Genomic DNA, 27,013 nt, shown 5'->3' on the forward strand with positions numbered 1-27,013 from the left:
TGAGACAGTAATGCAACCCTCCGTCTCCATGATGGATTGCTACTGTTTTTACCAGGAGGCTAGACTCTGGTCTGTTATGCCCACCTGTGGTCAACTTCACAAACATGACTCACAAATGGATCAGATTCAAATTTACAAATGTGAATCAGCAATGACTCATATCGAAGCCATTGCGAACTGGTCATTTCTCTGAGCAGTTGTCTCATCATTACTGTGGTATCTGGTTATTAGAGGTCACCAACATTTACACAAATTTCTCTTTGTTGGGAGAGCATCAGCAACAATGTCAGTACTTCCAATTATGAAAAGGTTTGTATAGGCCTATAACATGTAGAGGTAATAAGGTTCAAAAATAAAAATATAATTTTCTTTTATTATTTTTTATTTTTATTTTTATTTTTTTTTGCTGCTTATTCAATTTACTTAATTAAAATGAACTAAAGCAACCCAATTCTACACTGTAAACTCTAAAGTTGTCATTACTGGAAATATCAAGTTGTCTTAACTAAATATTACTTGAATTGTCAGGTATTGGGCTCATAACTCAAATATTTGAGTTCATTGAACTTATCTTCAAAATTAAGATTTTATGTGTTTATAACTCAAACTTTTGTGTAAAAAATTGAGGCTATGGGGAATACCCATTATGCTTTGTGCTTGAATTATTTAATTATGTTTCCATGATCAAGGGGATGTCATGGGGGCATTTAAATAGTTGTAATTAAGAATTTACAGAAGTTTTAGCTCTTTTGTAGTATTATTTATGTTGTTTTGTTGCAAATAGTCATTTCGTGTGATGTCACCATTAGGGTGATCTGTGTCCCTTTTGGTCAAGTTGGACCCTGTTGATTAATTCTCTCTGTGCATGTGCAGTTACCATGCAGGTATGTATGCATTTCTTTGAAGAATTAAGTTTATTTAATGACTGACCTAGAATTAGTTATGCTCTTTATTTGAGCTGTTCTATTCTTTAATCTACAGTTGAATCAATTCAATTAAGATTATTAACAACGGAAACAACAATATTTACATAGCAAACCTGAGTTAAGTCTACTTGCATCTGGCTGACTTAGCCTAAATAGTTAAGTTAATTCTATATGAATGGCAACTTAACTGAACTTAATTATATATGTTTTGGAGACGCTGTTATTCAATTAAATTGAGGGAACAAGTTTTTAGGGTCAACTTATTAGGGTTTTCAGTGTAGAAGACTTTGGCACAACTTGAATTTGTGAAATTGAACTGTACTTAATCTATTTGAGTTGGGACTACATGAGTACTTTTGTGGTGTTAATATAGCATTGATAAAACTGGGCAAGGGAATTTCCGTTTACCAGCATGCTTTGCATGGGACTGGATAGGGAGAACAAGTGTTTAAATTAAGTGTTATTTTTGAGAAAGATGAGAATATGGGATTTGTTAAGTTTAATGTTTTTGGGGTTACCATTGTGGTGAAGAATGGTGCTTGTGCTTAGGTTGAGGATGGACGAACACTTTGAAGTGATATTTAATTTAAATGCTGCTTACCTTCATTAGCAGTCGCAAAATAAAGCCTTGCCTCACCAAAATAAGCGAAAATACAGTAAGCAATTATTTTTTTCCCTGTGTGGTGGATTTATCGGTATAGAAATTATAACAAGCACTAAATTAACAGTTAAGTATAATTTTATTTACAGATCTGCTTCTGAGTCAAAACCTGGCAGCATCAAATCTGTATTAATGCATCATATCTAACAATAATTCTGTGAAGACTTGGAAACAGCTGACAAATGTAATTTTTTTTTTTTTACCTCTAACAGTGTTTTCCTTGTATCTGGATTAGCCGTGCATATGTAGAATTTATACATAGTTGTTAAAAAGGTCTTCCTTCAGAGAATACGACATCCACAACGTGCAATTAGGCAAAGAAATGTGTGATGCAGCAGTTTCCTTCAGGATCAAAGCACATGTTTCATTTTTTTTCGGGCAGCATGAAGTGGTGTAGTTCCAGAAATTTACTCTGATAAACCCTTTGGCCTTTGGTTTCATGAAAAAAATTATCGGAACAAAATTAACCGGTTATAACCGGTTACCAGCATTTAAAAATAAAGTTTTCACTTTGGAACAATTGAAAATCACTTTGTTCTGGTTTTCGATTACATTCCGCTAAAACTTTTGTCCGTTTTCAGTTTTCGTTCCTTGGACCGTTTTTAGTCCTTGCTAATGATTACTAAAATAAGTTAAGTTGGGTCAACATAAGAAAGTTAATTGGATAAAACCTTAGTAAATTGAGTTTGACGATCCTACTCAAGTTAGGACTACTATAGTACATTGATTTGTCCTAATCCAACTAAATTATGCTGGTTCAATGAAACTGACTTAATCTGAATGAAAGACTACATTTTTTGGTAAAAACTTTCTAAAATTCGGTTTAGTAGGCTAAGGGTAAAGACTTCATTTTTTGAGTGAACAGACTCCGTTTCATCAATGTGTAGCTTACATCTAGCCTTGAGAATGCTAATTATCTAACATAAGATGCTTGCAGAACTGAATGTTTACATAATCATTTAGCCTAATTCTCATTTCTCAAATAGTCTGTTAGCAAAGCATTTGAATGAACCGAAGCATTCATTGTGGCATTCACCCTCGGACTCTTGCTTAATACAAAGTTTAACAGAGCGATTCAGTGAGGAGTAGCTTATATTTCCTCAAGATATTTTTGCAAACGATTCCCCAACATTTCACTGGAGGAACTGAGTTTTACCTTTTCATATTGTAGAACTTAAAGCATATATAGGCTACTGTATTTTTATTTTAGGTCTTTTTTAAGCATAAAAAACAAAATCAGCATATCTTGCATTTTCTCTAAGCAAAAGCACAGTCTTTATAAGGAACTCGAGTGATCGTAACATTAGTAATTTTGAAAGGCTCTACAGCACGCGACGCCGCGTCCAAACAGAAATAGGGGCCGTTCACACCGAACGCGTCCTTGCGCAAAACCAAAAACAACGCCGTGGGTGTTTCAAAAAAGTGTTTTTAATGTCTAAAAAGCGCTGCACTCGATGAAAACAAAAAGCAAGACGTGGTACAACTTCCGTCTAGCGCACGTTTACACAGAAAAACAAAAACTACACCCCTGAAATGACACCAGCGTTTTTGTTTTTTATTTATTGGAAAATAACATTTCAGGTGTGAATGTCATTTCCATCTGCGCCTCTCTGTATTCTAATTTTTCATCCGTCCCGTCCTACTTTGTTCATCGCGCCAAGGGTCAAATAGGAAAATGAACCCTGTTGGTTAAAGAGAGTGGGTTGATCAAAGATCCTTCTCGCGCGTTTATTCCTCCACCCTCTCTCTCTTTCTTCTCCTCCACTGAACGGAGCACACATCATCCATCATCCTCAGACTAAGACAAGATCGCACTTTTAAACAGAAATCTCACCTGAATATTCGGAAAGGGGTATGTGACTTTAAATTAAAACAATAATTCGCCTATAATAATTCCGTATAATTTGTATTTGTTATGATGATTATTATAATTATTTTAATTTTCAATTTATTTTTTGCTATTTAGATTTACTAAATGAGTTGTGATTTTGACTTTTGAAACATTAATGTCGGTTATGCTTGAACATTTTATGCCGTCTACGTTTTCCTTAAGTTTGATCACGGTGCAGCACACATGCAATGAAGGACATTACTGTGCCGAATATTCATGTTGCATCTTCTCTGTGGATTGGCCTTTAGTCTGCTACAGCCGACGCCGAATGTTCAACATCACGCTAATTTGTAAATTTGCATGCCAAGATTATACGGAACGTGATGCATTAAAATGTTGTTAGAATATGATTTAATAATTGTTCTTTGTTAAAGGACGTCTTATCATAGCCTATAGGATTCCCCGATTGTTTGTATTTAGAAGTAATTTTAGAATTCGTTTAGAATGTGTTTGAAAGCTTGTCAGTGTTGGACAGCACTTAAGTAAACTAGTCTACACAGACTGAGCCTTCTGTCAAAGAGAAGCCACCTGTTCCTGACATTAAGTGTCTTGTATTATAAAGCTTGTTTTCTCACTGAAATACTGACTGCAATTAGGATAAATGGATTTGCGGTAGCTATAGCAAACAGTAAACCTGCAATCATTTATTGTTATCTCTATATTTTGGTTTTGCCATTATCTAAACGTGCAAAGTATTTTTTGTGCATAGAAAAGTTACTGTAGAAAAGTGATCAATTGCACATGGAAGTTATTTAAATCTGCAGACAATAATTTACACATAACTGAGTGTTGGAAGTGGCAGCTTTTTAATTTAAGAACAAATTAATCAAGTGGGTTTAGTCCTTAAGCTTTTTTCCCATGTTAATGCTAAACTATAACTAACATACTATTTAAAACGGACTCTGAGTAGTTGGCTTTGTGTTTGTCCAGCTTAGGACTGGAGCCAGTGTTTTAGTTGTCCAAAATGTTAATGAGAGAGTCTGCTGTTTAAAATGCCATTCTGAAAGCATGCCGAGTTTAGCCCCAGAATACAGAGTGACTTTGTACATCTTCATACTGTACCCAAGACTAAAGGCTTTGTAGGCACAGAAAATAGAAATGGTTAGGCAAATGGGGAGGGGGTGTCTACAACACACCTGCTGGATGATTATGCTTTGTGGAACAAACTAAGCAGAAATCCAGGTGCCAAATCTAGCATGAGAGAAAGAGACATGATTCATGAGTACCTGTTTGGTCTACATCTGCAGTTATTCCAGTGCTTATACAAGTTGATTTTATTGAGACATTGAATGTTAGTGTCTACACTGTGGTTTCAGCTGTAAAATTCCAACACTTTATTGGCTGTAAAATTCCACTGAGTACAATGGCCACTACAGAAATCATTCATCATGGTGGCACAGCTCGTTTCCGAGCCCATCGCTCAAATAGGTTTAACAGAGCTAAAGTCAGTCTGTGCATGTGAGTTTTTTTCACTCAGTTATATGATAAAGAAATGATGATCCTTCATACCATCTGACAGATTAAGTTAAACTGTTTGCCTCCTGCTGTGAGGAATCCACGATTATCCTTTCTTTAAAACCTAGACTAAGATGTTGTCAACAAATACATATGTTTATGCTTTTTTTTTTTTTTTTTTTTAACCTCACTTAAATTTAATAAAATAAACTTTTTAATAAACTCTTAAATTAACTAGGTGTCCTTGTGTGAAGAAACTTAAGTCTATACCTAAATCTCTTACATAAACCCCTGCAGGACAGATCTGACCTAATTTTATTGTGCAGCAGTCAATGCAAGTTCTAATCGCTCTGATGTGAAGAGGAAATTTACATATAAGGGACACGATGGTCTCTGTATGTCTCACGTTTTGTCTTCTTCATTTATTAGATGTGATTAAGGTCATGTCTGTACTTGCTTGTTTTGATTATTGGGTGAGTTACCTCCTCCCCATAGCCCTGGAATCTATGTAAAAAACATGACCACACACATGAGATGAAGACTCCAGTCACATCAGTAACCTAATAAAAAGCTCTTATTCTACACGGAGAGGGTCCACTCATGGGGGCTGCCATGTTAGAATCTACATGATCAGCCGAATACTACTCGCTTAATCTCAGTAACCACCCTGTTATTGGACACTTTCACTCATAGATTAAATTAATAATGACTGACTGTGAATTGTGAATTTTTACAATGGCATCTGTAACTGAAAACTATTGCATTTGAATGATGCTGCATCCAGGCCACTAGGTGTCAGTGTAAGTCTAAGACTACATTAATTATTTTTTACTAACTGCACCTTTAAATTTACTATCATAATTGTTCAAAACCATGTATTTTGTGTTTTTTATTTTATTTTATGCTGATTCAATTCACTAAGTGAGACTCAGTCCACCATTCAAATCTATTTTCTGCAGTTTCAAAGCTCAGAGAGAATGGCTGCATGTTTGGCAAGTCAGTCTATACCACAAACGAGCCAGATCTACCACAGCCTACTTGGCTAATAACACCTCAGACATCTGCAGCCTGGGAACAACTGAATTGCTGTCTCTCTCTCTCTCTACATGAGTTCCGGTTGATCTTTGTTTCTGGGGGTAAAACCGGTTGCCCCTGGTAATGGACAAAGTCACACAGAGGCTGCGTCAGAAATCTGAGGAAGCTGCCTTGATATCGCACTGACCAGTCAGTCAGTAACTTTACTGGCAGCGACTGGCAGTGATCTAAAATGATTTCTAGTGATATTTAGACACACCCCAGAAAATATTTAGAAACTACTGTACAATGCTTATTTCTTGCTAGAAATTGAGTCATTATTTGAAGAAGAAAAAGGGAGATTTCTAAACTAATTGCTGTTTTCATGCACTCCATCAGATACCATGTTTATTCTTTCAATCAACCAGCAAACCACATTCACAGGATTTTTGTATATCATTGGCAGTGAAGTCTGGATTTATGCTGCCTTCAAAAACAGATCAGATCAAGGAATCTTAGTAGACAGGATGTGACAGATATTGGATTTGGACATGCCTTGATACCTTCCAGTCTTTGTTTACAGCCTAATGAGGCAGTAATTTTCAACTTTCAGAGTCATACAGGGTTAGGAGGGGTGGAGTTTCAGGGTGGCAGTGCCACTGAGAGAGCAATTCTAGTGTTTATGGCAAGGTGACATACTGTAACAATACATGAAAAAAAAAGTAAAAAAGAAAAAAGATGGCAAAGGGAAAATGCTACACAGAGCTACATTCCACTGAGAGAGAGAGAGTGGGAAAACTGTCTGCTTTCTTGTCTGACAGTGCAGGAAAAATCTGACCCATATCTGTATGATTTTTATTCATTGCACTGGTGCCACATGATTGGCTGATTAGATAATCGCATGAATAAATAGGTGTACAGGTGTTCCTTATAAAGTGCTCAGTGAGTGTATAACAACTTGTGATAAGACAGTAACAGGAAATCATTAATTTTCAACGAGAGTTAGCAGTTTCCAGCAACAAAAGCTTGACAAAAGCCATTGGCGAGTAGAGTTTTATGCAAATGAGAAGCAATATGATGCACCAACCACCATAAAAAGTGCAGACATTGATCCATCATCTGATAAAGGATATTGTGGTCGAGAAGGAATGACTACTAGCAACCAACAGCAATTTAAAATTGTATATGTATACGCCTGTTTATTCAGGCATATACACATTGTCACTTTATACATAGTCACTGGTGCGATGTCAGTAAAATTTCCCACCTACTTCCCCATCATCCTTTCTATTCAGCCTGTTGGGACCTAAATTATAAAGGCCTGGACTCTCTTCTCATCTGTTTGTAAAGGTGAAGTCATTCTGTATTCCAGACAGCAGGCGTCCTTAGAGATGCCTGCTAAGCACTCCTGAGGTTGCTGGGCCCTATCTGCCATGTTTGCCCTCAATCTGGCTTCTTTTACTCTTGGCTTATGGAAATGTGGTTGAGGGGTTTGGTAATGCACAAAAGAGCAGCAGGATACAGCAGAGATACTGATCAAAGCTGTCTACGCACATGCTTGCAGTCGCTGTTAAACAGTGATGCAGCTAGAAGTGTATAGTACAGTTTTGGACAAATAAATTATAATGAAAATGACAGCTTAATTGATAGTTCAACTGTGCAACCATCCTAGTTCCTAGTGTTTCCTTTTTGGAAGACTTTTGGAAAACTGCCACTAAAAATGATGAGCTTTTCTCCTAACCAAAACTGGAGATTAAAGTCTAAGAGTACTTTTAGAAGATGTATCTGAATGTGCGCACACACCTCTTCTTCTACACTTCAGTAGTCTTAAACAGCCATTATTGTATCCAACTACAGTTCAACCAGTTCATGCCAGTTTCCATCCATCTATCCCTCCCTCTCTCTCCTTCCCTCCTAGCCATGCACCGTTTCTATGTACCCATTTCTCTGCATCTCTGAAAATGCACCACGGCGTCAGAACTTCCTGACCTTGTCTGTCTGAGGCTTTTGTGCCATGAATTCAGCTTTTACTGAGCTTTGTAGTTCCTGTCTTGTACTTACATTCAACCACTTCTGCTAGATCTCTGTCTGGATCAGAGAGCTCAAAGGGCCATATCTTTGATTGACTACTTTTTCTTTCTTTCTTTCTTTCTTTCTTTCTTTCTTTCTTTCTTTCTATATACTGCATATACTGTATATATATATATATATATATATATATATATATATATATATATATATATATATATATACACATACATACATACAGGGTTGGGAGGGTTACTTTTAAAATGTATTCCACTACAGATTACAGAATACATGCTGTAAAATTTAATTTGTAATGTATTCCGTTGGATTACTCAAGGTCAGTAACGTATTCTAAATACTTTGGATTACTTCTTCAGCACTGGTAGATTTTTTAACTTGTTTTGACTCTAAGAACTCTGCCAGTATAGTAAGACAAAATACACATGTTAAAAATACATTCTCTGAAAAAAGCCTAAATACTGTATGTTATGCAGTGTTGCTTCTTAAACAAAATAAAGCAAATTTTTCTTGTTTTAAGGATTTTTAGATATTTTTACAGAAAAAAATACAAAAGTGTTCCTCAAGAATAAGATTTTTGCTCTATTATCAAAGGTCTTCCTACAGAAAAAATTAAATAAATAAAAAAAATATGATCTAACATGGATTTTCTTGATAATCCTGGTAACAGATGCATTTAAAATAGCTATAAATAGCATTTTAGCTTATCATAAAGCTAACTGTTTACATGATAATTTACACAAGGCTTATTTCTATTTATGCTGCCCCAAACTTACTTGTTTGGTCTTATTAATGTAACATCATAAGAAAGTGTTTCTGTTCAAACGCTCTTTGGATCACATCATTTATATAAATATTTATATAAATAAATATTTTCCAACTGAACAGACTACATATTAAATGGAACAAATGACAATAAAATGCTAAGGAATCTCTTCAGTAATAAAAATACTTTTTGAATGTAACTGTATTCTGATTACCAACTATAAAAATTGTAACTGTAGTGGAATACAGTTACTAATATTTTGTATTTTAAATACGTAATCCCATCCATGTATTCCGTTACTCCCCAACCCTATATATACTGTATATATAGCCATTCATGTAGTGACTATCTGCACTAGGTGTAAATAACACCTGCCACACAGTGCCGCTATTGCACAGAATTGAAAGACAAACTGCTTTTTAAGTGTTCCTGCAATGGCATAGTGTGTAAAGATGATGCATCTGTATTTTTTTTGTGCGGACGGTTCCGGATTCGATTTCCCTTTTGTCCCACTTTTTCCCATCCTGTTTCCTGTCTCCATTTAGTTTAACACTACATAATACTTATAATAATAAATCAAAATTAGTATAAAAGTTGATTGCCTTGCAGTGATTTGGTTACTGTGACGATCGGGGAGTTGAGAGAAAGGTTTGATCTGGGTAAATTTAACCATGGTTTATGATCTATTTAGTAATATTGTAGGAACCATGTTTTTAGCTGGAAGTCATAGTTTTAATGTGGTTAACCATGGTGTTACTACAGTATTATGATGTTAATATAGTAACCATGTTTAATTTTGTGGTTATTATGATTTTACAACAAAATACCATTGTGATACTATTGTTACTGTAATAAAACAATGGTTAATTTTTGTAAGGTAAGGTTATGGTGAGGTTTAGAGTTAGGGGTTTGTGTACAGTGTCTGTGCAACTCTAAATAAACACACAGAAGTGATGCCTTATTAATATTTAATTAGAAGTGAAAATAGTATCACTATTTACACTGGGGTGTAAATAGCATCTAACACTTTTTGCACTTATTATAAAAAATATGATTTTTGTTAGTATGACCTTTGGGAGGTGGGTTGTGTCGCTGTCCTTTTCTGCATATTGCGGCGGCCTGTTTCAGCTTATCGCCACCTATTCAGCCCTGTTTCAAGCCCAGCCCACTGGGAAAAGTCCCAGTTCTTCCTATGGCCAGTCTGCCCCTGGACAGATTAATTATTCAGCAGACCAAAATGCCTGTTCCATTGCATGTCTCTCTGTCGATTAAAACTCACACTGAATTAGTAAAATTCCATTCCATCAGCCTGAGCTCTATTAGATAACATTACACAAGGTCTTTCCCAAAAGTCTTTAATTTCACATCTGGATGGTTGTAAAAGATTTCATGGAAACATAGAAGAGTAACAATTAGCTGCTTAAATTGCTGCTTATTTTAGATAGACATCTTTGTAAACATCCTGTCGTTAAAAGAATTTAAACTCAATGATATGTTATCATGTTAAATTGATGTAATCAACTCAATACCTTCCACTTAATTTAAATGGTGACTGCAGTCCAATGTGGAAATTGTGTAACAAAATTACTACTGAAACTTACTCAATTCTTGTTGGGTTTTCTAAATGTCTCAGGGATATTTAAAATATGTCAAAGTTACAGTAAATGTCTACAGTGTTATGTCTAGTTTGCTGTTTCTAGCCCATTCTTGGAGGAATAACTATGCAATTCATTCAGTCTTTACAAACAGTTTTTGAGTGGATCTATCAGGTGGTCCTTTATGTATTTATTTCAGCCTGCATCACTTAGAAACAATCTACCCATTAAAAACATTCCCTTTTTTCACTAAAGCATTTCGCTTAACACAGCCTATATTGTGCTCTCTGTGTGGTTTAAGGGCTGCATAGAGACAGGTGCATAAAGATGACATTAGTGGAGATGGATGTACTGGTAAAGAAATGCTCATGTCTGGGGAAAAAGGAAAGCTAGTCTGTTTGGTGAATTGTCAGAATTCTGAGCACATACAAGAGCTCCCAAAGTCTCCAAATATCTGAATCATGCCAGCTGGACATAGCACAGGGTTGCCAAATCCTCAGCAAGCCATCAAATAACCTCTGAAATAAAAAGCCTTTTGCAAATGTAAAGCCACACATAAATTCCATGTCTTCAAGGCTAAATAAAACAAATTAAACTGTTATTCAGCACAAATTATAAGTTTGCGGAGTTTCCTTGTATAAAGAATAAACACACCCTTTAAAAATCTGTGCTGTGGGTCTGCAGTGAAAATGTGTTGTCTGTGCTGTTTGACTGTTTTGTTGGACTCTGTGGAATATTTAAAAAACTGCAGGCAAGCATTTCTGTTTTGTATTGTTCAGTCTCATGCCTTTAAACAAAGATTTAGCTTTTCCTTATTTGAACAGATTACAAAACACAATGCTATTGTGGCAAAAAAATAAAATAAAAAATTCTACATTTAGAATTCATAGTTTAATAGGCTCTTATGTCAAATTTCCAGTGAGTATAAGAATTCAAGCAATCTGGCAACAGCCAAGGCACAAAGAACTTTCTCATTTTCTCACTTTCTCACACAAGGCAGTGTGTCATTTCCCCCATGAATATCCATGAACTCGCATTGGAACAGAATGCAGTTAAGTTACATAAATGACTGTACCGAGAAAAAAAATATATGTTTGTTTCTTTCATTTCTGATCACATTGACAACATCTTTTGTAATCTCATTGAAGTCAAATCCTTTTTCACTCCCATGTAAAATGACATTACACTTTTCACAGTTTCCATTTGACTTTACAATGCCTCACTCCTGCCTTTCTCTGTTCTGGTCTCAGATCGGCGATGTTCCTGCATCTACTGCTGCGTGCCATCTGTCTCTTTGTCCTGTCATCTTCTACCGTCCTCAGTCCTGCCGCAGGTGTGTCTCACCTCTACAGCACACAGAACATGATTAATGATAAATAACACTTAAGGTCACATTCACTCTAGAGACCATTTTGCGTGGCCTCATAGGCTGCATTGGATGGCAGGTCAGAGTGAATATCAATCATTTTAGCCACTGAGCATCAGCAAAAATATGCATTTTACTGCTTTCCAGCAATGCAAGGACAGTAATTTAAATGCACACTAGAATTTATTTTAAAGCTCCCACTTATTAATGCCTTTTCTTCAGATGAGACCACACTACAAGTGACCATTCCTGATACCTCTCCTGTGTCTGCCATTCTGGGGGGCTCCCTGATTCTGCCCTGCCTGGTGTCTCTGTCCCAGCCTCCCTCTCTGGGACGGCATGTGGTACTTACCCAACCACGAGTCAAATGGAGCTTTCTTTCATCAAACAGAGAAACAGAGATCCTAGTGGCCCGTGGGGAGCGGGTAAAGGTGAGTGAGTTGTATAAAGGCAGAGCGTCACTTCTGAACTATGCTGCCTCCTCAGCTGATCTCACCCTCAGACTGGATGACCTGATACACAACGATACAGGCTTCTACCGCTGTGAGGTCCAGCACGGCTTGGAGGACGCACATGACCAGGCCCAGGTCAAAGTAAAAGGTGATTTTATTTTAAAGCCATGGTCTGTGACTAAACTTTAGATCTTGCCATATGTAGTCAAGATAATAATAGACTGTAGTCAGGGGAGATGCCATATAAAACATTCTAGTGATTGAAAATGAGGCTGTGAGGTATAAACATACATCATTATGTAGATTTGAGGTTGTTGTATAATCTAAATGTTCTAGATCATCCGAATAACTATACTTCCTTACTATAAAGTATGCTAAAAACTGTATGGAGTAGTATGTCCAATGGAGAAATATGTCCGATTTCTCAGTATTCATAAAACAGTAAGCGAGAACTACCCACATAACTATTATTTCTGGGGAGATTCTGAAGTGCAGAAAGACTGGACAGTTTACTATCACATGATGCCTCCGGAGCTGAGGAGACTTCACGTTCAAAGAACGTAAAAAGTGGTGGAGAACCGTGAGTTGGGACAACAGTAAGAGCTATATATACCAAGAAATTTGTTTCTTGTGTTTATATGGTGCTTGTTTAACAAAAACAGGGTAGATTATTTTAACGGTTGTTGTTTTTACATCATATATTCAGGTCATGGGACAATGCTCACGTTCCCAGATTAAGTATTCCCGCAATCTATTCATACTTCTTCCATGCATACCTAAAGGATGTACTGTTTTACTGTCCGAGAAGTGCTTCCTTCATCAAAAGCAGTACATACTTTCACAGTATGCGATTTGAATGCAGCTCATGTCTACAGTATCACTGTAAAATCTAATTAGTTGACCTTACTTAAGTTTTTCAAGGCAATCAGTTTGCATACTTTTTCAAAGTAAACTGAACTTAATCTTGTTAAGTAACATTAACTAGTTAACTCATCTGTTATTAAAGTATCATTGTTTTTATTTAATTATTTAAATAGAGTTATAGCACGTCTCATACAGTATATGGGAAATTAAGACTGAAATCTCAGTTAGCCAAAAGGTACATTGGATTCTCCTCAGTACTTCTTAGTGTACATAAATCTGCACTTTTGTAAAGTATAACTGAGTCAAGAAAAATGGCCTGAATTTAACAGGCTGCAAGTTCACCAGACGTAACACTAAACACCCTCATGATGACTTCACACAAATCACAACTATCAACCAGCTACAAAAAATAACAGCAATAGTCATAAGAATTAAAACTATATACATTTTTAAGTAACAATTATTATTTTTCTCCATAAGCTCCCTTGTTTTGTCCAAACATACATCAATTATTCAAGCGCAAGGGCTTATGGGTATTCTAAACATCAGCAATTTTGTACTTGATAATTTTGAGTTTGTAGTACTTGAAGCCAAAGTTTAAAGAGCGTATGTATTTGAGTTATATACACTGTATGTGACATTTCAAGTACTGTTTAATTAGGACCACTTAAATGTTTTTATTAATGACAACTTTAAGATTTAGAGAGTAACGGTCACTTAATTAAAACAATAAGAATAGTAAAAACTTAAGCATATGTCGAGTAAACAGTTTTCTTACAATTTGAGATAACTTAGTATTTACCCATGTTTTCCAGAGTTTTTTTTTTTCTGTCATTTATTTGGCATAACGTATTTTTTATTTAATTAGCTGAATGATTGACATCAAGGTATTAAATAGTCAAATCAATTGAACCGTATCCCTCACAGCCTTGGTTTTGTTAGCAAAAAATTTAATATGGCTCATGTACTGACTAAGGTATATTAACATGGTTTAGAAGCTTTAGCCTAAGTTCCCAAACTTTTTCATCAGCTGAACCCCTGTGACATAAAATATTTACTTGAAATACCCCCTGAGATTTCAAGTATTGTTAACCTTTAAAAAAAAAAAAAAATTTATGGTCACTTGTGAAAAAATAAATATAGTATCTTAAACATTTTGAATGAACTGATGGTAAATGTTAAAATTAAAAGAACATTAATGGGATAGTTCACCCAAAAATGAAAATTCTCTCATCATTTACTCACCCTCATGTTATCCCAGATGTGTGTGACTTTCTTCTGCTGAACACAAATGCGATTTTTATTCAGATCTGTAGGTCCTCAAAATGCAAATGAATGGGTACCAAAATTTAGAAGCTCCAAAAATCACAAAAAGGCAGCATAAAAGTAATCCATACGACTCCAGTGGTTAAATCCATGTCTTCAGGAGTGATATGATAGGTGGGTGAGAAACAGATCAATATTTAAGTCCTTTTTTACTATAAATTCTCCTCCCTGCCCAGTAGGTGGCGATATGCACAAGAATGTGAATTACCAAAATTAAAAGAAGAACAATGTGAAAGTAAAAATGGAAATTGATAGTAAAAAAAAAAAAAAACTTAAATACTGATCTGTTTCTCACCCACATCTATCATATCGCTTCTGAAGGTAAAGATTTAACTACTTGAGTCATATGGATTACTTTTATGCTGCCTGTATGTGCTTTTAGAGCTTCAAAATTTTGGTACCCATTCACTTACATTGTATGGGCCTACAGAGCTGAAATATTCTTCTAAAAATCTTTGTTTGTGTTCAGCAGAAGAAAGAAAGTCATACACATCTGGGATGGCATGAGGGTGTAACCGGTAACACTTGCTGTAGAGGGACTCCTGCCCACAGAAATGCAAGGTCTGTCCAAGGGCTGAATAAGTGGCGGCAGAGTGGCGTGATAGCCTCGCGATGTGTGCCGCTGCGCCATGCCCATCTCGGGACTCGAGTCTGAAGCCAGTGCTGAAGTGGTCTCATATGCATCAACCCGAGCAGCGTGACCGCCGCCGAGGATGCCATAGGCCCCAGGAGCCACTGAAAGTGTTTCAGTGGAACCGCTGTCTTCCACCTGAATGACTTCAGGCAGTTCAGCACCGACTGTGTGTGCTCGCTTGTGAGGCGTGCTATCATTGAGACCGAGTCTAACTCCATGCCGAGAAAAGAGATGCTCTGAACCGGGGAGAGCTTGCTCTTTTCCCAGTTGACCCGAAGCCCTAGATGGCTGAGGTGCCTGAGCACCAGGTCTCTATGTGCGCACAGCAACTCTCGAGTGTGCACTAGAATCAGCCAGTCATCGAGGTAGTTGAGTATGCGGACGCCCACTTCCCTTAACGGGGCAATAGCTGCCTCTGTGACCTTCGTGAAGACGTGAGGGGACAGGGACAGGCCAAAGGGGAGGACCTTGTACTGATACACCCGGCCGTCGAAAGCAAACCGTAGGAAGGGTCTGTGACGAGGTAAAACCGAGACCTGAAAGTACGCTTCCTTCAGGTCTACCGCCGCAAACCAATCTTGATGCCGGACGCATGCCAAAATGTGCTTCTGCGTCAGCATCTTGAACGGGAGTCTGTGTAAGGCCCGGTTCAAAACTCGCAGGTCCAAGATTGGCCGCAACCCACCGCCTTTCTTCGGCACGATGAAGTAAGGGCTGTAGAACCCTTTCCTCATCTCGGCTGGAGGGACAGGCTCTATCACGCCCTTGCGCAGAAGGGTCGCGATCTCCGCACGCAGGGTGGCAGCATTCTCGCCCTGCACCGAGGTGAAGCGGACACCGCTGAACCGGGGCGGACGCCTGGCGAACTGAATCGCATAGCCAAGTCAGATGGTCCTGACCAGCCACTGCGACGGGTTGGAAAATGCTAACCATGTGTCCAAGTTCCGGCCAAGGGCACTAAGACAATCGCGTCTAACGTACCTGTGGGTGGGGCCTCGAGATGGGGGGGGGGAGCAGGGGACGCCACGTCGAGGAGCCTTGCTTCGTCTCGAACTCGTGCCTGCACTGAGGGGGCCCACGAAGCACTTACCTTGCTCCATGTACCCGGCATTGGGGGGCTCGGCGATGGGGGAGGAGGGACTTTTTGCCCATCCTTATAACTCGTCACAACCGCCTGGCCATGGGTGTGAGTGTGGTGCGGTCGGGCACACAAAGGCGGGGGGCCCGTGTTCTCGACATCCAAGTCGCAGGTGCTCAGTGTCCGGTCGCCGTGATAACGGCGGTTGTAAACACCGACCGTGTGACCCAAGGAGTGAGCAAACCGCTATTTTTTGGAAAATGTGGGTACCAGCCCGTTCGGGGTGCGGCGAATACAAAACAAAAGGGAACACAAGATTTACCTCCTGGACCTCCACCGGGTGACGGAGTGATCTGGATACCAGCTACATGGTAGCAGCGGACATCTCCCTCCCTGGGTTGTCCGTCTCAGGGGCGCCTAGGAGCCTTCCGGGTCCTTGCACCTGGTCGTAAGGCGGGGGGGCGTCAGCTTCCTGTGGGGGGTTCTATGCTGGGGCCGAGAACTGGGCTTGGGCTGTGGCGGAGCCACCTGGGCTTTCGCCACCGCAGGGGGACACCCTCGGTGAGCAGACGTGGTACGGGATCATGAGCCATGCCCAGGAACCAGTCATCTAGCCGCGAGGGCTCAGGGGAGGGTGGAGAGTTCCAGTCCAACCCGACACTCGCGGCGGCCCGGGCAAGCATGGCGGTCAGCTCTGCGGCGGCCTCAGACTGGGCGGGCAGACCCGAAGGTGGCAGCCCAGTTGAGTCCTCGGCATCCGACATTGCCAGTGCGCTCTCCGATGCAGCAGTCAAGGACTCATCCTGCTTCTATACGCTTCTATCTGAGGTGAATGGACCGGCAGTGGAATTCAGCTCGCTGACCCACAACCGCTCGGCTCTGAAGAAAAAATCTGAATGAGTGGATGCGAGCCAGCTCCTTTTATATCCATATGTCCGGGGGAGTGGCATGCAAATTCCACTCACCAATTGGCCTTTTCTCAAAGATTAGAGGTGTTTGGGGCTCCAAAGGGCGACCCTTAGTGTCACTACATTGACACAACGTCGAGTGAGTGACAGAAGGGGAATTCTCATTTTTGGGTGGACAATTCCTTTAAAAGCAAGATTCATTATTTCATAATTTATAATTTCATTATGTACATTTGAGGTCATTTTAATAATGTTTGATTAGTATAGATATTCTACAGAAAAGAAAATGGTAAATAACACTTACTAACAGTTCAAACGCACTGATATGCAGTATGAGAGCACTGATACACTGTGTGTTCTTAGGTGTCGTCTTCCTCTACCGCCATACCTCCAGTCGCTATGCCTTCACTTTTAATGAAGCCAAAGATGCATGTGAGGACATTGGAGCTCAGATTGCTTCTCCAGAGCAGCTGCTGGCTGCCTACCACAGTGGCTATGAGCAGTGTGATGCTGGCTGGCTTTCAGATCGCTCTGTAAGGTGAGTGGACTGACACATCAAATTACACAGCTAAGCCATTCTACGAGGCGTAATACTTGCATAACATTTTGATCATAACAGATAAAGCCATAATGGAATACGACAGATAAGCCCTGATAGTTTTGACTAATGACAACTAAAAAAAGTATCTTTATGATTAATTTCAATTGTTTCTATGTAATGCCTTCTCAGATACCCAATCCAGATGCCTCGTCAAGGCTGTTTTGGAGACATGGATGGATTACCGGGGGTTAGAAACTATGGCGTGATGGATACTGATGAGCTGTATGACGTGTATTGCTATGTGGAAAACATTCATGGTAAACTGCTCATTTAGTCACAACATCACTGATAATATCACAACACATTTGCAACCAGTCAAATTATATGCTTGTGCATTGTATGCTCCACATTTCTAACTTTTGATTTTGGCTAAGTATTTCAAATTCATGTAATACATTTTGTTACTGACACATTTTTTGTTTTTTCTTCAATGGTTGGGATTTTGTGACCTCAGTTTCATAAGGTTCTATCTAGCATTGTGGTTGAAAATTAATTAAACACATACACAAGTCAGTGAAGGACATTTCAAGGTCTTCTGTGGCCATTTTATAATTTTTAAAAATTATTGTTCTAATATTAAATATTCATATATGGGTCTAAACTAAAGTCAAAACTTTAAAGTTTTGTATATTAAAGTTCCGCAGATAGAACCATATACTGTAATATTAAGGCCAAAATGTCAGTATTTCAAAAGTACTCAATTAGCTGTCAATTCATTAAAGGAAGAGTTCACCCAGAAATGAAAATTCTCTCATCCTTTACTCACCCTCATGCCATCCCAGATGTGTATGACTTTTTTTCTTCTGCAGAACACAAATTAAGATTTTTAGAAGAATATTTCAGCTCTGTAGGTCCATACAATGCAAGTGAATGGGTGCCAACATTTTGACATTCCAAAAAGCATATAAAGGCAACATAAAAGTGATCCATAAGACTCCAGTGGTGTAATCCATATCTTCAGAAATTATATAATAGATGTGGGTGAGAAACATCAATATTTAAGTCAATTTTCGCTAAAAATTATTCTCCCTGCCCAGTATGCATGAAGAATGTGAATCACCAAAAACACAAGAAGAATGTGAAAGTGAAAGCTAACCTGCATCCCAATCCAGACACTATCCACCCTAAACAGTACCCGAGATGAGAATTAGGGTGTCCCAAATCATATTATGTGGAAATGAGTGTCCCAAAGTTGCCCGGATGGTCTACCATTTCCGGTAAATTTTTGAAGTACGGATCCGTGAACACACTTTCTCTAATATTGCCCACAATCTCTTGCTTGACAGAAGAGGACTTTGGGTATTTCTCAATTCTAAGAACGCAGAGAATGGACTTGTGTTCTTATGAAGACCAATCTTGCCAAGCTGCCTTGGAAGAACAAACTCAGAAGGACAGGAGGATGTAGAACGCATCTATTACGAGCTTTGTGATGTGCTGCGATCTTCCTGTTGTGCAATTAACCATCACAACACATTTGAATCCTGTGAGAGAATTACTGGCATTATCACACCAGTGATAGCATTAATATCATCACACCAGTGAGGTTTTGCAGGACTAGTGACACATTTAAAGAATAAAGTCTGTAAACACTTGTTTTCTCCATGTTTATTACTGTATTAAAATGAAGCCCAAAAAAATAACAAATGGTGACGGAGTATAATGACTCTCACGAGCAGTCAGAATTTTGCGAGCTTACAGCAGGACACTCTTGAGGAAAAAAACAAAACAAAACGATAAATGTCCTTCGTCTGCCAACGTAGTACCGAGTTCTTGCCCACAAGTCACCATCAGATGCATCCTCGATTTCAAGGACACATCCGGGTAATTTCCTGCGCTCTCGGTACTTGCGTTCTTGGGGATTGGAATCGAACTTCGGCAGTGGATAATGGCGCAGAACCAGTCCACAAGAACATAAGAAAACAAAAGAATGCACATTGAGGATCTGTGTCTCAATCAGCTCCCTAGCTCCCTATGTTGTGAATCAGTATATTGTGAACATGAATTCAGGAACTGGTAAGGGTACTGATCCACTGAACATTGGGACACTTATGACTCAATCACCTGTGACATTTTAACGAGCTCACGCATTCAAGCGCAGCTGTTACTAATCAGCACCATTGCTGTATAAATGGCACTATTGTTCATTTTTGTTGAAGATATTCAAATGTACAGTGTTATTATAACTGATAAATGTCATAAATAAAGAAATAAAAATATATTGGAGTGTATTTTCAACCTTTTAACAACTCAAATATTTAAAAGATTTCTTCACTTTCATGTTAATTTAAATGAAAGACATTACAAACCACATCTGTTTTAAAGAGAAAATAAGAGTTTTACACTTGTGCTCATCATCAAATGACTTGAGAGACTATGTTTCCAGTAAGGGAACATAGTGAGCAACGATGCTCCCTGGTTTTAACGGTGCATTGTGGGATTTTTTAGGGAGCGAAAGTTTCAGTGCACTGGAACGATTTTGCGAATGAGAATCACTGATTAGTGCCCTGACTACTGAACTAGGGAACTGATTGAGATGCACCCACAGCCTTTGAGCATTCGCTTCCGAACTACAATCGTCATACTTGAAAAACGACATAATAATTAAAACAATAAATGGAACAATAAATAAAGTGACACAGCACAGTGTCATTCAAGTTTTCTGTCTTTCAGACTTGGTATAACATTCAAGTTAATAGATAATCCAAGATTTTTACTTTAGTTGATAATAAAACATAAGATCACATCATTAACTTTAAATATAACTGTTATCAGTGTTATATTTCAACTGCAACACATTGTAAACGTCACACACAGAAAAGAGATAACAATAGGTAAAGAGGCAAGTTTGATGTGCATTAACTACACTTTACGTGCATCATTATATCAGAACATCAGAGGCTCTCCACATGAAACACCCTGCAACAGATCTTCAACGATGCGCTCCAATAAGGTAGGAATCATTGTACGGTATTGCAAATGAAATGCAATGAAGAATAATGAATGAATGATAGTAAAAATTAAATGAGGGACCTTTGTGTCATGATAACTGTAACAGGATTATTGACAGGTTGGTAAACAGTAACAGGATTTTACATTTATTTTTACATTTATGCATTTGGCAGATGCTTTTATCCAAAGTGACTTACAGTGCCCTTATTACAGGGACAATCCCCCTGGAGCAACCTGGAGTTAAGTGCCTTGTGCAAGGACACAATGGTGGTGACTGTAGGGATTGAACCAACAACCTTCTGCTTACCAGTTCAGTGCTTTAGTCCACTACACTGCCAAAACCACCACCAAATACACAGGATACATGTAATTGTGACAGAATTGTCTTTTGTTTCAAGGCACGATTTAATGATATAATAGTATGTCCCAATACTTGCACACTTTTTTGATACACACTAAAAAGTAGACACTTTTCCATTACAAAAACAGTGCACACTTTAAGGGCATAGTATAAGTAGGCGACTTGTGACGCAGCATCAAAGTGGAGATTGACTGAGCAGGGAGAAGAATTTATAGTAAATATTGACTAAAATATTGATCTGTTTGTCACCCACACCTATCAAATCACTTCTAAAGACATTGATTTAACATTGATTGGAGTCATATGGATTACATTTATGCTGACCTATGTGAGTTTTGAAGCTTCAAAATGTTGGCACCCATTCACTTGCATTGTATGGATCAAAAGAGCTGAGATATTCTTCTAAAAATCTTAATTTGTGTTTTGCTGAAGAAAGAAATTCATACACATCCGGGATGGCATAGGGTGAGTAAATAATGAGAGAATTTTCTTTTCTGGGTGAACTATTCCTTTAACTGTTTTAGGGGAGGTTTTCCATGGGTCCACGCCACAGCACTTCAGCCTGTCAGAAGCTAAAGAATATTGTGAGCAGCAGGGAGCTCAGCTAGCCACCACAGGCCAGCTATACGCTGCATGGAATGATGGTCTGAACCATTGCAGTCCAGGCTGGCTAGCTGATGGAAGTGTTCGCTACCCCATTGTGACCCCTCGTGAGCGTTGTGGAGGCTCTGAACCTGGCGTCAAGACAATCTATCGTTTCAGCAATCAGACAGGCTTCCCTGAGCCACACACTCTCCATGATGCTTACTGCTTCAGAGGTATTTAGAGATGTGTTTTCAACCTTACATGAGTTTTTGATTGCCCAGCCAAATTACTCTGTTTTCTCTGAATGTGAGCATAGCTGAGCAAGACTCATTAGATGTATTATATAATATATATATATTAGATTGTATAAGAGATCTGATTTCGGTTATAACTCAATTTTGACTAAATGTACTGTGGTTTGCCTTTGCATGGTAGTATAATTTTCTACTATTCTGTTGTAATGGAGTTCCAATACAACTAACCTGTGTGTTGGCAAACTGCATCAGTCACATGCAATAGTAACACTTGGATAAACGTCTCTTCTCTGCAGCTAACAGCAACTCTCAAACAGTCTCACCTATAGATTATATGGCAACAGAGCCAGAAGACATCGAGCAGCATATTGTAACTTTAGCCAAACCCCAGGAGGAGTACAGTGTGGATCTGGTCACTTGGCAGTCAGAAAATGAAGCTCAGGGTGCTGTTGAGTCCTTTTCCATTTACAGCAAACAGACTACTTCAAAACCAGAAGAACACAATCAGACCTCAAACCCTCAAGATGATGTCACTGCTAGCACCAATAGTGACTTCACCACCCCAGCGAGCACAAACAGAGAACTTGAATCTACTCAGGTGACCTGGCCAAAAAAGTTGAGCTATAACATCAGTGCTGAGTTTATTTCAGAGATTTACATGGAGCCAAATCAAAACCATTCCTTGTCAGAGGGAGAACCAGAAGTATTGCAAGCTTCAACAAGTAAGGATGTGATGAGCAGCAATCATAAGCACTACCAACCCATGCCAGACACCAACTTGGAGCCAGAAGAGCCTATTGACTACATACCACCTACTGAGGATCACCCTGAAGAAACAGAGGAACCATCTTCTGAATTAGAGGAGATAGATGGGTCCAAACATTTCCATCCCATGCCTGAAACCAACATGGAGGATGAAGATGAAGATCATACGCATAGTGAGAACTCCATGACCACCGAAGGTACTACATTAGAGTATGATCCAAGCAATGAGACTCAGGAAGCTCCAGTCCAGCCAGGTCCCTCAACATACCTTCCTGAGGGTAAGAGTATTGCAGAGAATATTACAGAAACTCCAAACCCAGATGATGACCTGGGTCTATATCACACAACTCAGTCCACCTTAGTTAGCACATCCAGCACTGCATCTTTAGAGGGTTCAGGTGAAGATTTGACCCTTTCGTTTACAATAGAGACAGAACGTCTGGTTACCATGGATAAATCGGAGACATATGGAACATCTACATCTGAGACTACCACAGAAACCTTCTCATTAACAGATCTGAATGAAACTAGTCTGAGTAAGTAGCCTGGGTGTGGTTTCTAATAACAGTCAATATGCTGAACTGTCACGTAAGAAATTAAGAGTAATTTGCCATAATATATTTGTTAAAGGAATAGTTCACCCAAAAATGAAAATACTGTCATAGTTTAGTTCCAAACTGAGCCTGATCTCATGAAAAAGCGTGACTGTGAACGTTTTTGCAAAATGATATTACGTAGCTCCTTACACATATCCTTGCTGTTCCTTGGTGAAATGTCCACTATGTGGAACTAAAAGCGAGTTAAATTATCTCCAAAACAGATGATGTTTTTAAGGTTAAAAAGGCAAAAAGTATTTAAGAACTGATAATCTGCCGTTTTACTTGTGATTTGTGTGAAAGGAAATAAAATCATTGTTGTTTTAGCACCTCTATTTAACCAGGAAAGTCCCATGATACTTTCAACGAGCCAATGTTATTATCGTTACCTAAAATGAAAATGAAGACGAAGACGTAAACAAATGTAAACAAATTTCGTAAACTGAAAAAAATAAATAAATAAATAAATAAATTGTCATTGCTCTGAAACTCACTAAACTAAAATAAAAATAATCTTAAATAGTATTTAGTTTTCATTTGTTGCAGTATGTATTTAAACCTTTAAACCCGCCATTACCGTAATATGAAAATGCCACTAGACGGCGATAATAGATGCCCTACATGGACTTGGATGATGTTGATTCTGAGTACTCTTACAACAGTGCTGACGAGGAGGAGGGTAAGGATAATATTATATGAACATTTTCTCTGATTAGTCTAAGACTGTTGAGAATAACTGTTGTAAAAATTATTTATTTAGAATTTATTAATGTATAATATTTTAATTCTAAGTTATTTAAGTTATTAAGCAAAAAAGCATAGCTCAAAATATGCCAAGGCCATATCCAGTATTGTATATATGTACGTAATTATTCAAATTGCACTTTTTTAGTTTTGGGTGTATATTGGTGGTTAAATACAATTTAAGCCCTGTTAACAGCATGTGTGAGCCACGTAAACATAAGTTTGCAAAAATGAAGGTATAGTAACGTGTTTCTATGAGACTAGGTAGTCCAAACTTGTATGACTTCCTTTCTTCTGCAAAACACAAAAGGATATCCATTGGGATAATCATTACATTTTCTCCTTTTTGTTGTGCATAAGACAGAATGTCATGTGGGTTTGGAATGACCGAATTTTCAATTTGGGGTAAATAATAATGTATTTTCCCCCTAATAATGGTGTAACTTTTGAATTATCCCTCTGTGAAAATTGTTTGATTTGTTGGCTGACAGGTTTTGAATCCAGATTTGAAGACTTTGGTGTTCAGAACACTTCTGAAGGCCATCATGATGCAGTACCGACCTCAGCTAAGACTGTTCCTGTATCTCTTGATGCAGCTGATCATGTCATTGATCACATGAGCACAACACTTAGCAGCGTGAAGGAAACGGAATCATCTGAAGGCTCCAGTGATCATGATGTTGTCCTACCCACAACACTGCTGACCACCCCTATGCCTCACCTGTTGGGTGCACCATCCACACGTCAGCCTCTAAAGGTAGAAATTACTTCTCCACAAGAGATAGAAAGATTCTTCCCTGAAAGTAGCACCCCATCTGGCCTTGACATTGTAGAGGAAGGGCTGGAGAAGGTGGAGCAGGAAGGGCTTGGAGAAGAGCCTAATCACCTTTATACCACATCCACCCAGCTTAATAACTCCACTGTAACTTTTGGCTTGGATGGCAGTCATGAGGATGGGGCCTCAGGAGAAGGAGAGCTGTCAAGAAACTGGTCTTCAGTTACTAAGCACCCATACGCAAATATGGCCACCATCACACCCTCCAGCTTGACAGATATGCAAGAAAATGATCATGATAATTATCAAGCCAGTACAGTGGAGCCTCCTACAGGCCTGGAGGTCACATTGTTGCCTGATGTGACCAAGACACCCAGCTGGCAGACTGTGGCTTCTCCTACAAAGCCGGTGGAGTTCCGGGCTGATGTGGAATTCAGTGGGGACACTCCACTTACTACAGATAACATCAAAACCTTTGGTGAATCTGATTCTGCTAATTCCCCCACCACTGAGCAGCCAGACCAAGCTCAAAAGCCATCCTCCACATCAGCTGACAATGAGAAGGATGAAGATTATGACCATATTATTAAAGAAGACAGAGACAATATGGAAGATAATTTTGAAGCAAAAACCCCATCTGAGCCTGCCACTATACATCCCAGACCAACACAGAGAGTGTTGGTTAGGACAGGCAACATTATAGGTAAACTAATCTTTGTATGTGAGTCAACAATATCATTGTTTATCTTAAGAGTAACTCACTCAAAAATAAAAATTCTGTCATATTCTCTTAACCCCATGTTGTTCCGAACCCATATGACTTTCGTATGTAGAACACCAAAGAAGATGTTTTAATGAATATCACAGCCTGTCTTTTCAATACAATGGCAGTGAATATCTCTCACTTTAAAGCTTAAAAAGGGACCTAAAATTATCATAAAAGTAATCTATGTGATTCGTGCGCCATATTCCAAGTCTTCTGAAGGCATCCAATAAGTTTTATCGAGAAACAACCTGAAATTTGAGGCACTTTCAGTGAAAATCTTGACGTCTGTTGCGCATTCTTGAGTGCACGAGAGAAGCTTGTTCACAGTGGCATGTGTTCACACGAATGTGAAAGTCACTATGAACAAGCTTCTCTTATGCACCTGCAATATTCATTAAAACATCTCCTTTTGTGTTCCACATAAGAAAGAAAATCATATGGGTTTGTAACGACATGAGTCATACATAATAAGACAGAATTTTCAATTTTGACTGATATATTCCTTGTACTTTCAGAATGCAAGCCCCCCATTTTGTTTCATCTTAGACTGAAGACTCAGAAGGCTTGCTTTATGCTCACTGCCTACTGCATACTTGTTTTCTTAAACCATATTATTATTCTTGAATATACTTATTAGATTATTATTTTAGGCAGTTTTGCTGCTTTTACGCATAATCTCCCTGTCTACCTGGCAAGAAGATAGCACCATCTATTGGGTATTTAATTTACTTAACATACCATATGTTCCCAGAGGGGGGCACTGTCTCATTCCACATGCCATCCAACACATCTCTTTAAAATAATTCAAAACTTGGTGACTGACATGTAGCTAGTGGGCTGAAAGGTAGTAAAGATTCTAGGGGACCACAGGGGGGCCCCACAACAAATTAAACTGCATTTTTTAACAGGAAAGAAGACCTTGCTATGGCCCTGCTGACATGCACTAATCTGTAGCAACTGATTAGCACTTCTTTCAAAGACTACATTGCAGACAGATAGAGATAGAAAGAAAATTTATCAAAAGTGTGCAACCCCCATCACAACAAATAGTTTCAGTCATGCATGCAGAAGGAGTTGGTTTAGTTGGGGCCATGATGACTAGAAACTGATAACAGAACAATCAGAGAGACTGACATGTTACCTGTGTTGCTACAGCATGACTTTTTAGCCAGATAGGCATTCAAAGAACCAAACAGAGCCCCAGTTTTTAAAGCTAGCTTGTTCTTTGAACTGTGGTTAAAAGTTGTGGGGTAACTCTTTACATGGCTTTGCCCTGCATAGTAGCACCATCTTGTGGTTTGTCTGATCATGCTCAATTTTATATCCTTTACCTAACAGCACTGAATGAGACTAAATACACAATATTTCAAGTCATCCATAACAACCTGTGGTTGGCCTTTTAGATGCATGTATGGAGAACCCTTGTGAAAATGGAGGCACCTGTGTGGACAGTGGGACTGGTCCTAAGTGTCTCTGTCTACCTACCTATGGTGGAGACTTCTGCCAGACCGGTGAGTTATCTGTACAACTCATCATACTTGTAGAGTAATTATCAATCTAATTAAATGGGTGTCTGTTTTCATGATTTAAATTGTATAGTTTAACATGTTGCTGTTTAAGTTTTCCTCTTTATAT

General features: G+C 38.6%; 1 protein-coding gene across 3 annotated transcripts in view; it reads left to right on the forward strand.

Annotated features, from left to right (window-relative positions):
- Window positions 1-3,295: 3,295 nt before the first annotated feature.
- bcan (brevican) overlaps window positions 3,296-27,013 on the forward strand; it is a 31,769-nt gene continuing 8,051 nt past the window's right edge. For all 3 annotated transcript variants that reach the window (XM_051721971.1, XM_051721969.1, XM_051721970.1), the window contains exons 1-9: window positions 3,296-3,439; window positions 11,605-11,687; window positions 11,943-12,320; window positions 17,346-17,520; window positions 17,713-17,840; window positions 21,418-21,711; window positions 22,029-23,033; window positions 24,329-25,315; window positions 26,782-26,889. In XM_051721971.1, coding sequence (XP_051577931.1) covers window positions 11,612-11,687; window positions 11,943-12,320; window positions 17,346-17,520; window positions 17,713-17,840; window positions 21,418-21,711; window positions 22,029-23,033; window positions 24,329-25,315; window positions 26,782-26,889 — 3,151 coding nt within the window. In that variant the 5' untranslated portion in view covers window positions 3,296-3,439; window positions 11,605-11,611. The remainder of the gene's footprint in view (window positions 3,440-11,604; window positions 11,688-11,942; window positions 12,321-17,345; window positions 17,521-17,712; window positions 17,841-21,417; window positions 21,712-22,028; window positions 23,034-24,328; window positions 25,316-26,781; window positions 26,890-27,013) is intronic.

This window comes from Myxocyprinus asiaticus, chromosome 16, assembly GCF_019703515.2.
Source record: "Myxocyprinus asiaticus isolate MX2 ecotype Aquarium Trade chromosome 16, UBuf_Myxa_2, whole genome shotgun sequence".
In the NCBI taxonomy this organism is placed as follows: domain Eukaryota; kingdom Metazoa; phylum Chordata; class Actinopteri; order Cypriniformes; family Catostomidae; genus Myxocyprinus; species Myxocyprinus asiaticus.